General features: G+C 39.9%; 2 protein-coding genes across 4 annotated transcripts in view; one reads left to right on the forward strand and one right to left on the reverse strand.

The window, feature by feature from the left end:
- cep295 (centrosomal protein 295) overlaps positions 1-13,418 on the forward strand; it is a 36,743-nt gene extending 23,325 nt beyond the window's left edge. The window contains exons 20-32 of one of the 2 annotated variants that reach the window (XM_084063819.1): positions 80-180; positions 2,081-2,204; positions 3,155-3,373; positions 5,126-5,289; positions 6,026-6,659; positions 7,532-7,699; positions 8,354-8,847; positions 9,338-9,499; positions 9,790-9,865; positions 10,226-10,549; positions 11,067-11,163; positions 11,261-11,360; positions 12,473-13,418. In XM_084063819.1, the coding sequence (XP_083919945.1) occupies positions 80-180; positions 2,081-2,204; positions 3,155-3,373; positions 5,126-5,289; positions 6,026-6,659; positions 7,532-7,699; positions 8,354-8,847; positions 9,338-9,499; positions 9,790-9,865; positions 10,226-10,549; positions 11,067-11,163; positions 11,261-11,360; positions 12,473-12,514 (2,705 nt within the window). In that variant the 3' untranslated portion in view covers positions 12,515-13,418. The remainder of the gene's footprint in view (positions 1-79; positions 181-2,080; positions 2,205-3,154; positions 3,374-5,125; positions 5,290-6,025; positions 6,660-7,531; positions 7,700-8,353; positions 8,848-9,337; positions 9,500-9,789; positions 9,866-10,225; positions 10,550-11,066; positions 11,164-11,260; positions 11,361-12,472) is intronic. The other variant, XM_084063820.1, reaches the window with a different exon arrangement.
- On the reverse strand, positions 12,807-16,596 carry LOC311049904 (uncharacterized protein). Of its 2 annotated transcripts, none has more exons than XM_084063825.1 (4): positions 16,429-16,596; positions 15,073-15,369; positions 14,251-14,346; positions 12,807-13,534 (listed from the first exon to the last, which is right to left on the reverse strand). In XM_084063825.1, the coding sequence occupies exons 1-4, from the start codon at positions 16,442-16,444 to the stop codon at positions 13,521-13,523; spliced, it is 423 nt and encodes a 140-aa protein (XP_083919951.1). In that variant the 5' UTR covers positions 16,445-16,596; the 3' UTR covers positions 12,807-13,520. The 2 variants fall into 2 exon arrangements, with proteins under 2 accessions (XP_083919951.1, XP_083919950.1); XM_084063824.1 differs by having other exon boundaries at positions 15,073-15,372.
- Positions 16,597-16,819: the final 223 nt, after the last annotated feature.

Consider the following 16,819-nt stretch of genomic DNA (forward strand, 5'->3'; position numbering starts at 1 on the left):
TGTTGTACTTTCCAAATGAACGTGACTCAGATCATGTTCAGGGATGTTGCCACTCACTCCTAAAACATTTGCCTTTCAGAATCACTCCCTCCAAACGTCTCTCAGTCCTCCTCTGGCTCAGGCAGAGGAGGTGCTTCTTATAAGGGTCCTGCTATCGACCAGTGCAAATCCCCCATAGAGGTTAGTACAGCGACTAAAATAACACTGACACCTTTTTATCTGTGTGCAGCATGTTCTGCACTGCCTTTTCCTTCCTTGTTCGGCCCTCTTCAAAGGCTTCTGCTAGAGAGCTGAATGGTTACAAGCCAAGGAGAAATAAATAGAGGTGTGGATTGGCCCTTGAAGAATATATTCAAAGATTTGCAAAAAGTTTCAAGATTTTTCAAAGATGGCAGATCTACAAGCTCATAGGGCAGCTGAATAGCCAAAGTATAAAATAATGGTTAAAGTGGTTAAAAATCTAAAATGACCGATGCTTTCCCGATCTTAATGGGTAAATGCAGCCTGGTGTGAGTAAGCTGACACCTGAGGTCTTATTGAAACTGAGATCTATGTTTTTTTTGTTATAGATCCCAGTTATTATATAGGTAGTATAAACGATGAATGTCATGTGCTTTCATTGTGTAGTAGTGGCACGTAGCCTTGCACATATTGGGCGGCAGTGGCCGGTAGTGCGGCCGGATGGGAACCGTGAGCTTCCCAGTTCGATCCCGGGCTCCCCCAGAGTTAAGGTCATTAGACACCGGCGATTTTGCGAATATATACGCAAAATTCGGACTCGTTCCGAATAAATAAAAGACGCTTTTTCCTTCGCTTTTTCGCTCCATGGAAGCTTGCATTGACTTTATACGTTTTTTTAAAAAAAACGTATTATTTGCATGAAAAAATCGCTCCCGGTGTGTAAGGAGCTTTAGTGTCGAAGTGTCCTTGAGCAAGACGCTGAGCCCCTAATTGCTCCCGATGGGCAGGTTGGTACCCTGCATGGTTTCCTCTGCCATCGGTGTATGAATGTGTGTGTGAATGGGTGAATGTAATGCACAATCTTATGTAAAGCGCTTTGGATAAAAGCTCTATATAAATGCACCATTTACCATTTACATATTGTAGTTCATGTATCGTCCCCCTTCTGAGGTTCACCACTGTGTGGATCAATGATGAAAATTAGCCAAATCTGAGGACCACCTGACACTGGTCCAACCGTGATTATGCTTGAGGAGCATTTTGTGTGTTTACATGCATGTTTGTGCGGTGCGCCTGTGTTGGTGTGTGCCTGTGTAGAAAGTTTGCCGTTGTCTGTGTGTTATCTTCTCTGGAGGGTGTGTGTGTGTAAGTATGCTGAGCAATGATGTCAACATATATACCTGAAGTGTATTTAAGATATACACTCGTGAGGGTTTCTACACTTGAACTGAGCTCAGTCTGTGTGTTTTTGTACATGTAGTAAACTTTGTGAACTTCTTAATGAATTTTAATAGCAGTACTGTACATACTTTTTTTTTTTTTAAAGTTAGCCCTTTAAGACTGGGAACGCATCTGTGTCATTTTAGATTTCTTTGGCTATTCAAAAATAGCATGAGCTTGCCTTGTAGATCTGCTATTTTAGAAAAATCGTGAAAATGTGTGCATATCTTTGAATATATATATTTTTAAAGCAAACAATTGTAACTCAAATCTTTGCTTCTGGGGGTCCCTGGAACAAAATATTTTGAGATCCGCGACATGAAAACATTTGAGAACCACTGATATAGAAACACATGTTTTTTACAAAAAACTGTTAGGATTTAGAAGATATTTTGTAGAATCGGCCTCAGGTCTTAATGGGCTAAGATACTTTAGAAACAAAACTAGAGCAAACAAATAGAAGTATTTTAAACAATAAAAAAATGCCACACATGACTCAATATGGTTTATAAAGCAGGTTAACAGGGGCATAAACAGAATACATAGTATAGGATATTAGTAAGATATTAGTTAGATATTAGTAAATATTAGTAAATACAATTGCATGTCTTGTCTATACTAAACCTTAGAATGACACCAGAACCATTATCCCCCCCTTACTAAACCTGTGTGTCTTCAGTCTACTTATAGACCACCTGACCCGGACTTCTCCACCACCATCTCCACTGGCAGCTACGTCACCTCTGACCCTGAACAAGGCAGCTACGTCACCTCTGACCCTGAACAAAGCTCTGCCCAATCAGGTGAGAGGGAAGAACTAAACCATCAATCTGTGGTAATGTCAGCTTGTTTGTCTTGCTCCACTTACTGCATAGCCCAAAATGCAGTACAGTACATTTACTCAAGTACTGTACTTGCAATTTTGTGCAAGTGCAATTCTGAGGTATTTGTACTTTACTTGAGTATTTCCAAATCTCAGAGGCAAATATTGGACGTTTACTCCACTACTATCATTTGAAAACTTTAGTTACTACTTACTTTTTTGTTGTTACTTTGTATTATCACAAAACATACAGTAACCACTTCAGTCCTCTATACATGTCGGGCCATTTGAAAATAGCCGATCTACAAGCTCACAATGCGTCACATCAAAAGATTTTTTAGAAATTTGATATAATTGAAAACTTGTGAAATGGGACATTCTGCATAATGAGTACTTTCTACTTTTGGTACTTTAAGTTCATTTTGATACCAATACTTTTGCATTTTTACTCAAGTAAATTTTGAATTCCGAACTTTTACTTGTAACGGAGTACTTCTACATTGCAGTATTGATACTTTTACTTAACTCATTCACTGCCAGAATTATTTCTGGCTGTGTTTGAACACTGCCATATTTTTCATTGAAAAAAAAAAGTACTCAGGAGCCGAGATACAGAATTTTTAAGTTTTAAGTTAACAAGGAAGTGGATGGGAGTCTATATCTTCGAAAAATCATATCTCCTTGGTCTTTGGGTCAAAAAAAAAAAAAAAAATCTAAAAAAAAAAAAATATATATATATATATTTTTAATTTTTTAATTTTTTTAAAAAGTCGTTTTAGTCGTTCTTGGCAGGCATGGCTTATGGACAGAAGTCGTTTTAGTCGTTCTAGGCAGTATATGAGTTAATAAAAAAATGTAGTGTAACATAGAGGACTTTTCTACCACTGTCCAAAATGTATGTTCACGTCTTGCCTTCCATCTCCCATACAGATGCCTCCCAGCAGCATCTAGCCAGGCCTGGTGCAGAAAGAGGAGCGGGTGCAGACTCACTAGACTTCACCCCTACGTCCAGAGAAAGCTTCTCCTCTCATGAGGAATCGGCATTAGGAACTCCTCGTCCTCCAGCCACAGACTCCCTGTTCCATGACAGCAGCATCCATCGCATCATAGATAAATACACCAGGGAGCTGGACTTCTCCTTCAGCACAGGTGGGAAATGGGAATGCTTGATTGCCATTTTACTAGAGCCCGACCGATGCCAGATGTCTGCTTAGGTCTGTCACCATTACACATTTAAGTTGACGATTAATTGTCAGTCAAATAATTGCGATTAACAATTTAATTGTGTGTTTGGCCATTGAACATTGGAACCTTTTAGGCTTCGTAATAAAAAAATCACACCTGTGTGAAGGTAGCGGCGCCTTTAAAGTTAAATTGAGGATCTAACTTTAAAAAACTTACCTAGAAGGAGACTTTAGCCAAATGAATAATAAAATGAAATTACTAAATATTTCTAGATATTACTCATTGTTTATTTAGTCATTGTTTATATAGACATCTAATTCTATATTCATGACATCATAGTGATGTCTTGAATAGTCCCCTTGCCTGACAAATCAGAACCTTGACGGGCCTGACCAATCACAACCTTGACGGGCCTGACCAATCAGAACCTTGACGGGCCTGACCAATCAGAACCTTGACGGGCCTGACCAATCAGAACGTTGACGGACCTGACCAATCAGAACCTCGACGGGCCTGACCAATCAGAACCTTGACGGACCTGACCAATCAGAACCTTGACGGGCCTGACCAATCAGAACGTTGACGGACCTGACCAATCAGAACCTTGGCGGGCCTGACCAATCAGAACGTTGACAGACCTGACCAATCAGAACGTTGACGGAAAAGCCAGGTATAGAGCAGGACCGAGGACCAAAGTATATGGAACCACAAATACTGAAATAGCAGCCAATGTTTCAATAACCCCTATTGCCGAACTTAGAGTCTCTATGACCTGGAAAATTCAAGGAGTCGTCGTAGAAAGCTCAGATGTCAGGAAATATGTAAATATTTCGGGAACAGGCAAGATATTTAATTTTTAAATAATGTAATAAAAATTAATATTGAAACACATATCTATGACAAAATGTATCAAAGGCGCCGCTACCTTCACACAGGTGTGATTTTTTTTTTAACTAATAATATTTCAAATGTATATAGTGCTCTTCTAAGTACCCAAAGATGCTTTATTAGGGGGTATATAGGGTTAGGGTGTATACTGTATAGGGTGTAAGTGGTTAACATGTTTGAAAAATACAACAGATGGGTGTGTGTGTGTGGGGGGGGGGGGGCTCAGCTTTTGTCAGATGTAAAAGTGGGGGCTCCAAGGAAAAACGGGTTAGAAACCACTGCTTTATAACACAACGATCAATGGATAAAAGCATATTTCCCCAAATGTTTGTGTATTCCTTGAACCGTAATGCAGTGGTTCTCAAAGTGGGGTCCAGGGACCACCAGGGGTCCTTGAGGGAGTTCCAGGGGGTCCCCAGCTAAATGATAGATTGGCTAGTTAGGAACCAAATGGACCCTTATGGGTCTGTAACTCAGAGATGGAACCAAATGGACCCATCAGGGTCCATTTGGTTCCATTTGTACACTCTCTGAGTTACATTAACATTGATTTCACAATATAATTTGGGGTCCCAGAGATATAAATGGGGGTCCGTAGCCTAATGCATGTCAAACTGGGGGTCCTTGAAATTAAAATGGTTGAGAATCATTGCTAGAGCCATAACAAATCTTCTCTTATGGGGGTCCATGGCATATCTTTTCAAATGGGGGTCCGCGGGCTAATAAGTGCCAATTTGGGGGGCATTGACATTAAAGATCTTTTCTTTTCTTTGATATCAATTCTTTGTCTCACAGCTTTACAAGTGTCCCTCTTGCTTCCCTCTCCAGTGTCCTCTCCAGACAGAGGTGACTCCTATGTGGAGGAGACCGGCTCCTCGGTGGTCCAGCAGTCCTGGACTGGGGTCCCAGACGGGCGACGCAACGAGGAGAGACCCGTGGACTCCCAGTCTGTCACCTCAGAAACTCCTTCAGTTGCGCAGAGACATGTCTTGGTGTGTGTTTATTTCCCCTCATGAGTCCACATCGCTCACAGCCTATTTAGGCCACATTTAGACGACAACGGTCTCTAGAGGAAACGGCAAAGTGCCGCTGCGTTCGGACTTTTTATTCTACGTTTAGACTGAGGCGCAACAGTGATTGAAAACGCTGTGCATGTGTGCATGCCAGGTGGCGAGGTGGTGGTGTGACGTGCTGCCAGATAGACCAGTCACGCATGCGTATAGAACAACTTCCGTTCTATCTATCACCTGTTTGTTTGGTTGCTTGTTTGTCCGCTTATTATAACATTATATTATAACATCTTCACATCAAATTAATATGTATTTGTCCATAGACCCCCCTACCTCTTTTTATTCTCTCAAGATTTTTCTTTTTCTTTTTTTCAAATAGCCGTAGCCTATAGTCGCTTCTTTAAGGCTTGTTTTCATAGACCTGGTTGCTTATTTCTGTCGCAGAATCTGGCAACGCTGGTCAACACCGTATTGCATGTTTACACCTAGACGCGAGGCAGAGTATTTTTAAAACATTTCCACTCTGGAAGGGGGTTTCACTTTATTATCGTTTTCAACCCCCGATAACGCTGTTTCGTCGGCACATCCGATATTTTATTTTGCCGTTTTCTCTAGAGACCGTTGTCGTCTCAAACGGGGCCTCCTGTCATATTGTTGTATGGAATATTTATCTAATGTAGCAGATGATGATAGCATGTCCCTTTTCCCTGTCTTCCAGGAATGGGACAACACAGTCAATCAGATCTTAGAGCGCTTCTCAGGCCATGATGCCTCTTCTTTACTGGCCGGGAACCAAGAGCAGGACACTTCTTTCAGGCCTCTCATTGGCCAGCTTGCAGATCAGTCGTCCTGCCTATCTTTCATGCCACTCATTGGTCAGCTGGCAGATCAATCATCCTGCCTAGTCTCAGACCAGAGGGACTCCACCATGGAGCAGCTTACTGGCCAACCGTCGGCTCTCTCGTCCATGATTGGTCTTCCTCCACATCAACCGTCAGCTCACTCGTCAATGATTGGTCCACCCCCGGGTCAACCGTCGGCTCATTCAACCATGATTGGTCCGTCCCCAGGTCAACCGACGGCTCATTCGTCCATGATTGGTCCACCGCCAGGTCAATCGGTCTCTGTAAGCACGGACCACGGTGGGTGGGACTCAGCTTTGAGTCGTATATTTGGCCGACTCTCCCACCATGGGCCGAGTGGAGCACAGCGAGTCTATGCTGGCCAGCCGATTGGTCAGATGGAGTTGGGGCATCAGTCGTCCCTGTGGTTGGATGAAGGCCAGGAGAGCCTCATGAGACCACTGGTAGGGGAGCTGGATGAGTCTGCTGTCCAGAGGAGTGGAAGTTCAGGTAAAGGAGGGGTGGTATATTTATGGCTGTATACTAGGGGTGTAACGATACATTACAGCGATGCGATACATGGTTGACAATAGATACATGCACGATATTGGTTCATTCATGGCGATACGATACGATTCAATGATTTCAAATCGATACAGTACGGTAACTATTTAGCAAATAAATTAAATCTGTGTGAAACATGTTGATAGTGGAGTTTTTTTTTGCGGAAACATTTATTATTATTATGATATAAATACGTAAACACTGATTCTCTGGCAAATTCTCTGACAAACCCGCACCTTGACATGAACACAGAGATTACACACATTTATCGATAGACCAAGTGTAGCGATATGTAATGGAAAAGTAATTAAACCCCTCTTTCTCTTTTTTCTTCTTAAAATTGCTAAATACAACGCACGAAAACTTAGTATTGATACAATCGATTATTTGCATTGCAAAACGATACGATGCGATACAAAGTCAAACGACACGATATGTTGCTGTTTACATATCGATCTACTTCCATTGTTGAAATTAAAACTGATATTTCGATGCAGTTACTGTATCGTTACACCCCTACTGTATACACATTTCCTTTCCTTATAGCTTACGTGGGTGAAATTAACAGCAGCCCTTGAAAATGTCGTTTTGCTTTACCAGTCACTCTGGCAGGTGATCTGAAGTTCCCATTCTATAAAGGTTTCAAGTAAAATTGGTAGAATTATTTTATTTATCATTGATTGTGACATGGGAAAAACACGGAACACACAGTGCCTGACGGTGGTCGTTGCTCATGTGAGACCTAATGTTTGTCTTTGTGAGAGTTGATATGAGATTATATTTTAAGTTTCTGAAACAAACTCATTTTGTGCGTATAGGTGAGAGAACCAGCGTGGATCTGGCAGCCTCTGTCACTGTGACATCTGCCCCAGTTGTAGGTCCTGAAGCTCTGTCTCTCAGTTCCCCTGTCTCTGGGCTGGATACACAGGACCACAGCTTGCAAGCTACTACCCGTGCTCCAGAACTGGACCCAGAAAGGAGTGAAGGCAAGTCACTAATAGGACACTTTGACACTCATGTTGTTCAGCTGACCTTAAATTGTACCGAATTTATTTAATTCAGGTCAACATTCAATAGATCTTTATTCAGTAATGACCCATGGTTTGATAGCCTAGTATTCTTTAAGACCATTTTAATGTATAATTCATGCTATGTTTCAAAAAGGGAAACGCACAGCAAAATGAAGCGGCATATTTCTGGAAACTGGTATCTGTAACAAAGAAACATCTCACAGTTACCTATACAACACTATTAACACACAATTAACTACCGCGCTGAGCTTGTAGATCTGCTATTTATGTTTTTATCGTGAAAGATTTGTGCAAATCTTTGAATATATATTTTTTTAAAGCGAAGATTTGTAAAATATGTTCTTCTCCAGGGACCCCCCCCCCCCTAGAAGCAAATATTTGAGTTACAAATGTTCGCTTTGAAAAATATATATATTCAAAAATTTGCACACATTTTCATGATTTTCTTTAAAAAATCTGTAGATCTGCTATTATTTTTGTAGCTCAAAGAAATCTAAAAATGACAGAGATTCGTTCCTGGATTGAATGGGTTAATAAGATACAAGATATTTATCACTGTTAGGTGGATCCATATTAACATTATTTTCCCTCCATCTCCCTCCATCTCAGACTCTTTCCACCCTCTCCTGGCTGAGGTCACTCACAACGAGACGGCAGACCCTTCCATGACGACGTTTAACCTTCCTGAACAGGAAACGCCCACTACTTCGCCCGAAGGAAGTGAACAGTCGGCCATCGAGGTGTGCAATCGCTTGACGTATTCAACCGAGGAAGACGAGACGGGACCAATCGCCGAACCTTCTGTCATGTCTGACGACCCCTCCCCGGACCGCCTCAGAGGAGCAGAAGAACCCTCTTCTCTCTCCCAAACTAGCCCTAACACAGCCCTCCTCCAGGAATCCTTCGATCAGCTCAACATATCCCCGTGTCATCTTCACAAATCTGTAGACTTTGTTGTTGTCTCTCCCGTTGACCAGGAGGGGGAGCTAGCAGCCCCTCTCAGACTGTCAAGTCCTCCGACCCCAAAAGCATCGCTGCTTCTAGAGAGAGAGCCGAATGTTCCGAAAGAATACAACCATGAAAACATCTGGGAGCAAATAGTGGTAAGTGTTAGATTTACAGTATAGTTCATGAGAAAGTGGAATAAAAAGAAAAGAAAATATTCCGCTCTGTGTCATTTATTTATGTTTTTTTTTCTCAGTTGGGAGTGTGTTGTTTTAACCCATTAATACCGGGAACGCATCTGTGTCATTTTTTGATTTTAGCTATAGCCATTATTTTATATTTTGGCTATTCAAAAATAGCAGATATACAAGCTCATAGCGCGGCACCTAGTGCTGCGGTATGAGCCTGTACATCGTCTATTTTTGAAAAATCATGAACATTTCTGCAAATCTTTGAATATATACAGTATATATTTTTAAAGCGAACATTTGTAACTCAAATCTTTGCTTCTGGGGGGTCCCTGGAACAGTATATTTTGAGATGGGGGGTCCGCGGCCAAATACATATAATTTTGGGTAGTCCTTGACATGAAAAAGTTAGATAACCACTGGACTGGGGCTAAAGAATATTTTCCCCTCTGCCAATCAGGGCCGTGTCGGTGACGATGAGAAGGGGATCCTGGAAGAATCTCAGTTAACATTGGTGAGCCTGACAGACACCACACTGCAGGACCAAGACACAACCGCCACTGAGGAGGAAGAGCTCAGAGAAGAGGAAAGGATGGAATTACAGAAAGGCCAAATGGAAGAGGTCCAGCAACTATTGTTTGAAATGAAACCTTTCCCCTGCTGTAGACTGACTACATTTTAGTTGTCCTAAAAGTAGATGTTACAATAATCAAAGAGTATATTCTATATCTGGAACAAAATGGACATTGTTTAGTATTTCCAAAATGCAGCTTTCACCCTAGATAGGTTATACTTAGATATTGTTCCTTTAGATAATCTTATTTTCTATTCCTCTATTTGGTACGATTTTGGAATGCCACTTTGTCCCTCTCACACTACTCTCTCCCACTACAACACTGGTATTCTTTTTAGGAGGAGGTGGAACCAAAAATGTTACAAGAGGAGAGTGCCGTTTCCTTTGAGGAGAAGAGTACCCAACCGCAAGCAGGTGAAATTCATAAAGCATAGTCGACTATATTTGATTACATTAGCATTTTTCCTGTCTCTTAAACTCACATCAGTTACAGAATTTAGTTTTAAGTGACAGATATTTAGAGCTTGTTGTTGGGGTCAGTTCGTTTGGATTCCTTCCCAGTTTTAACAATGTGTACCCTCTGTTTCTGACACAATTGTCTTGTATTCTCGTCCTGACTAAAACAAATCTAAGTCTGTGTTGAGGAGATTTAACAAACAGAAAGACTCACCTTGGTTAACTTCAAAAGGTGAATTATTGATGTAATGCAAAGACATAAGTAAAAGTGACTGATTGGGTCCTCACCACTTGGTTTGTCTCTTGATTTAATTACAGAGATGCTCCTGGAGTTTCAGTGGGATGCCACTTCGGGCTCACCAGAGTCCTTTCAACAGAAACGTAAGGCTCTGCTTCAGCGATCTACCAGAAGGGTGGAAGAAATAAAGGCTAAAAGAGACCGAACCAAGGCCCAACCTGAAGAACAGCCTAAAGCCAGGGACCTTCTGTCCTTGCCGTGCAGAGCCAGGTCTCAGTCAGAACCTCAGAATTCCACCAATGTGAAGTCCGTCCCAGGACAGGCCGAGTACGGGACCACTGACACGTCTTCCCCTGTCACTTTAGCCGATTGTGTACACAAGAAGCTAGAACTTTCTATTCCAGGTAAGAACAAAGTTTTACTAATGTGGCCATTGGAGGTCATTTAGACCAAATCTGCAATATGAAAGATTGCATATGGATCTAGGGCAGGAGTCTTCAATGTTTGACAAGGCCAAGGACCCCTTAGCTGAGAGAGAGATGAAGCAGGGACCCCCCACTACATACTGTATTGTATAAAATTGTGCTGCAGATTAAAGAAATCATAGATTTCTGACACAGTTTCATGGACTTTGACAGCACTATCATTGGTGTATATTGTCCATAAATCTCAGTTAACCCATTAAGACCAGGAACGCATCTGTGTCACTTTAGATTTCTTTGGCTATTCAAAAATAGCAGATCGGTGCCGCACTATGAGCTTGTACTGTATTGAGCTTGTACTTTGAATATATACGTATATACACTTTTCTTCTTTTTTTTTCAAAGATTTGCACAAACATTCTACAAAGACAGATCCAACGGTCCATGTTAAATCTAACTTGGGTCCCATCTCTCTCTCTCTCTCTCTCTCTCTGTTCAGTGAGTGATGTGAGGCTGAAGAAGGTGGGTGAGGTGAGGATCTGTACGCCTGAGCAGAGGAAACTTGACGTTTCAGAGATGCACCAGAGAACACAGAGGTACTGACTGACTGCTGAGGTACCTTTTTGTACCCTTGCTGGATGACGCATTATGATGAACTCCTATTCCCCTGTATGGTTTTCCATCTTTCTCCAGGTTGTATGACCGGCTGGAGGAGGTGAAACGCCAGAAGGAGTTCAAGAGCAGAGAGGAGGCCTGTGCCAAAAACCGACTGAAGGCCAAGGAGTTCCACAAGGTACAACTCTTGGTTTATGAGAATTGAACAGAGGTTTTGGATCGGGGCAAAGGTTGGGTAAGTGATTTTCTTTGGTTAAAATAAGTGTTAAATAACTATATATTCTGATAGTACTTATTGCTATAGAATGTTTGTTCAGTAACAGGAGTCGCCATGTCTGTCCAGCTCTTTATTAAGCAGAATATACATTTTCATTTGATCCAATCAGAATAGAGAACTCAGTCAGGATACAGATTAAACAAGTGAAATTGGAAGTAGTGACACAAGGAAATCAGCAGACAAAATTGGAACTGGAACACTATTAAAAATGAAGCTGATAAATGGGTACTCTCCTGATTAGCTGACATTTTGTCACCTACAATGTACAATGTACCTGAAAATGTATTTTCAGTTTATTAAAGAGCTTAGCTGGAGAGACATGGAGACCCCTGGTACTGAACAAACACTCTATAGCAATGATTACTATCAGAATATAGTGCTTTAACCTTCTAACAAAAAACCTTTTGTTTTGACCAAAAATATCACTTACAATACCTTTAAATCTATGTTGAACTTTGGTATAATGTTGAGTTGTGTACTGCAGCTACCTGGGCACGATGTCAATCCAAATATTGTCTATCATCATGAGAATTTACCCTTCATGTAAAATGGCTGCTGTGAAAAGGGTCAATGCTACCAATAACCATTAACGTTATCCAGTGGTGGAAAAAGTACTCACATTTTGTACTGAAATAAAAGTCCAGATTTCAAAATGTACTTGAGTAAAAGTACAAAAGTATTGGCATCAAAAGTAAAAGTACTATATAGGACTGAAGTGGTTAACGTATGTTTTGTAAAAATAATCCAAATCTCTAATAATCTCCAAATCTTACTCTAATCTAAGTAATTTAAGTTTTCAAATAATTGTAGTGGAGTTAAAGTATAATATTTGCCTCTGAGATGTAGTGGAGTAGAAGTAAAAGTATTGGAAACAGCTAGCTCAAAATTGTACTTAAGTACAGTACTTAGTTACTTTCCACCACTGACGTTACCACCATATAACTAGAGGTCTGTAAATGTTAACATTTTGTCATCGAACACATTTTTAAGGATATCACTATCTATCTCCACAGAAAACCTTACAGAAACTCAGAGCTAAGAAGACTCTGCAATGACGGATATAATTGTTCTGTATTTGACCTTTTTTTTAAGAAACATATTGTACATGTATTTTTATTATTTTTATATTTATTTTTGGAGAAAATGTTTTTATTGCAGATACTGTTTGATACATTCCACATTGTTACGCACAAACGGCTGTGTCTAAGTTGTCTAAATTTATTTTAAGTTAATTCATAATTGTTTTTGTAATAAATTGTGTTTAAGTGAATTCTCTGGAGCAGCAAACATGACATGGTTCATAAAGTCCCACATTGGTGAAGTTAATGAGCATACTGTATTGAGACGCACTTTTACACATAATTTAATTAAAACGTTTGATACAGTCAAATATACAAAGCGTGAGATGTTTGCTTACTGAAAAGTCCATTCCACTGCTCTGGGTTTAGTGATTCTGGCACACTTTAGGATAAGAAAAGTCAGTTGGATAAGCTTTTAAAAAAAAATCAATGTAAGTGGGTGTAAACTGTATAATAGGTTTTTTGGAAGGAGTTTTAGTAATGTTCTACTCCAGTAAGAATCTGCTCACTCATCCGTTACATTTTTATGTTTTAAAATGATGGTGTATTTTTAGGTTATGGTGTTAAAGGGATATTTCACTTTCAAACATGTTTGGAGTCATTTTAACGTCTACCCCAGACAGTTTTTAAGTTGCTTGATTCAGTATTTAAAGATATTTGATATTCATTTGATCAGACACGCCCCCTTCTTATACAAACCCATTGTAACTTTAAACTCCATTTTAACCATGTTAGATTCATTGAAAACACATATCCTTGGTTCTGGTGACTGATATTGCTCTTCTAATGCGTGAGGGGGCCGTGTTTTTCCCAAATACTTTTTTCAGTTTTTATCATTTTATTTGAAAATGAAAACAAATGAAAAAAGTAATTGGAAAAACATACGGCCCCTCACGCATTAGAAGGTCAACATCAAGTAGTGATGGAAACAGTAAAAATTGCTGTCAAGCCAATGGGACTTCATTGTGATTCGACCTCCTCATCAGGGCTGGCTGTCTGGAAGAGATGAAAGACAGAGAAAGAGGGTTAGAAGTAAGTCAGATGAGAGAAATGTAATTCACCCAAAAAATTACTTATTTTCTATGAATTACTCACCCCATGAAGACCTTGAGTTCATGGAGATTTATTTGTTTTTGTCACATTCCTGAGCCAATAATTTGATGACCGGCGGAGACTCAAAAGAGTCAAATTATTGGCTTAGGAATGTGACAAAAACAAAAATCTCCATGAATTCGAGGCTTCATGGAGTGTGTAATTCATAGAAAATAAGTAATTTTTGGGGTGAATTACTCCTTTTTAAGCTGAAAGGTTTTCATCAAACATTTAATAACTTCATTTACAGCTATGTGGGGAAAATGATTTCACTATTTTTCTTAGTCTCTCCCTTTGCATTTGAATCACCATGGCCATCCTACTGATTTAGACACATTCCCTAATCCTTGCATTATCAATGGAGAATGTTCATAAAATAAACCTTTCCATTAACCCTAACGTCATAAAAGTAAAACACATACCCATAACATGCTTCACAGGACACAATGCATATGTACGGATCAACTTGTTGGGTCACATTGTTGACGTTCCAGTTTCTTTATTCAATTCTGTGCAGTAATTGCTTGTGTGACATTACATGTAGCCGCTTGAGCAGTAACTTAGGAAGCATGATATACTGCATATTATGTGTGTAACTTTAAATGAGTATATAAACTTACCACGAAACTTCATACCCAACATCAATGAAACGGCAAGTGCAAGGAAAATACCAACGATAATGTGGCTAGTACGTATCCCTCCTGTGGCTGTATCTCCTTAAGAGAGGAAAAACATGAAGGCTTTGTTACTGGGTTTAATTTGCTTTATATTCAAGAATCTCACAGTGGGGGGGGTAAGTACATTTACTCAAGTACTGTACTTCAGTACAATTTTGAGGTATTTGTACTTTACTTAAGTGTTTCCAATTTCCCTTCTACTCCACTACATCTCGGATCCAAATATTGTACTTTTACTCCACTACATTTATTTGAAAACTTTAGTTACTCGGTACTTGTAGATTTTGATTATCATTACAAAACATACATTAACCACGTCAGCTGGTTAATGTACATTTCGGCCATTTGAAAATAACCGATCTACAAGCTCACAATGCATCGCAATGCGACACATTGTGAGCTTGTACTGTAGATCGGTTATTTTCAAAAGCTTTTTATACATTTGAAAACTTGAAGTGGGACATTCTGTAAAATGAGTACTTTCTACTTTTGGTACTTTAAGTACATTTTGATGCCAATACTTTTGTACTTCTACTCAAGTACATTTTCACCACTGGTAATGATCAGTTTGAAACAGTTTGATTAGGAAAACACATGCTGGCTGTGTAATCTTCCATAGGTAACATCACTGATACACTTGGGTCGATAAATGCTTAATTTGAATGATTAGGATCATTAACACTAACCATTCAAATTAACTCTAGAGATATAAGAACAACACACACCCATCATATTTATCCTACATGGGACACAATGCATACTTACTACTTGTCACTTCAACCTTGTGAGTTCTGCTCTGCAGTCGGCCGTTCACCTCCACAGAATATATTCCACTGTCTTCTTTGGTCATGTTTTTGATGACCAACCGGCCAGTTGTTTTATTCAACTCTGTGCGCTCTTTATATGGCCCGTAGTAGTCAACATCAGGACCAAAGCCCTCATCCCATTCTGTCACCTTGTTGGGGCCAATTTTCCACAGGATGCCAGTGATGCGTTCAGTGCTAGGATCTGGATGCAATTCGAGGTCTTCTTCCAGGTGTATGGTATGTATGTAGTTCACATCTTCTGTGTGGAGAAAATATACATTAAAGCAGCGAGTCGGTAAAGTTATATATCAGACAGTGGTGGAAAAAGTACTCAAATTGTTTACTTAAGTAAAAGTATCAATACTGCTAAATGTAAATACTCTGTTACAAGTAAAGTTCCGGAATTAAAAATGTACTTGAGTAAAAGTACAAACGTATAGACCCCTTAACAGACGACGTCACACTGATAAGAACCAGTATGCGCGCAACCAGTATGCGCGCAATGAAACCCATTCTATCAGGTCTCGCTAGGACGCGCCTCACTAGCCAACACACAAGAGGGGGTTGGGGTGTGCTGAAACCAGTGCACCCCAAAACAACAGGTTGGGAATTGATTGCGTGAAATAATCACCTGTGCGTCCAGTCTCAATGTTAGTAAACAAATAATTGGTCTATTGGCATCAAATTGTAAAGTACCAAAAGTAAAAGTACTCATTATGCAGAATGTCCCCATTTCAAGTTTTCAAATGTATACAAATCTTTTGAAAATAGCAGATCTACAAGCTCACAATGTGTGCATTGTGAGCTATTTTCAAATGGCCAATATAGGGCGCAAGTGGTTAATGTATGTTTTGTAATCATAATCAAAATCTACAAAGTAACTATAGTTGAACGTCTACATAAACGTTCAGATTTTAAATATAAAGTGCTAACCCCACGACTATGTAACACGTTAAAGCGCCCGGGTCTAAATACCCGTATCTTACGTATTGTTCAATAATTAGCATTTTAATCTGATCGGTGGCCATTTAAAAAATATATTTTCATATGCTTTCAACTACACGCCCCTATCGGTTGTGAGGTGTATTGCACTCTGATATTATAACTATGAGAAACTGGCCGCCAATCGGATTAAAATGCTTTGTATTGAACAATACAGAAGATACGGGTACTGACCCGAGCTTTTCAACTTGTTACATCCATGGCCTTGGGGTCAGCACTTTATATTTCTTGACGTTTATGTAGATGTTAAGGGTTGTAAGTGCATGGAGACATTTCCAAAACATTTATGTAGCCTGTTCATGTCGTCACCTACCTGAACCTGATGCCATGCTGGTACCAGTCAGATGAACAAATTAATGCAAGTCAAGAGATAAATATAGGATAATAATAATAATAACGGACAGTCAGCCTGCCGTCCCAGCCTGTAAACAATTGTCACAAATAGCGGTTAAGTTAATGGCGGTTTAGTAGTAGTAGTAGTAGTAGCTCCCCCTTTTCCGGGGTTGAAAGTGAAAGTTGCAACATCATGGGTAAAAGTGAACGAACGATTTAAAGGGCAAGACCACTTTGGTAGAGGTTTGGGTTGTGTAGTTACCTTGCCATGATTCAACTCCAAAGGTGGGCAAGAAATAAAAAAAAAATTGCTCCATTGATTAGAAATTGATAATTCAAAATATGCTCCTCATTGACTTACATTGTACGGT

Source organism: Gymnoscopelus microlampas, assembly GCF_963454915.1.
Source record: "Gymnoscopelus microlampas genome assembly, chromosome: 8".
Taxonomy (NCBI): domain Eukaryota; kingdom Metazoa; phylum Chordata; class Actinopteri; order Myctophiformes; family Myctophidae; genus Gymnoscopelus; species Gymnoscopelus microlampas.

Excerpts from the sequence above, each read along its gene's own strand:
- LOC311049904 (XM_084063824.1), bottom strand. Across the intron at positions 14,347-15,072 it reads CAAGGTTGAAGTGACAAGTA|GAGATACAGCCACAGGAGGG; the intron begins GTAAGTATGCAT and ends TCCTCTCTTAAG.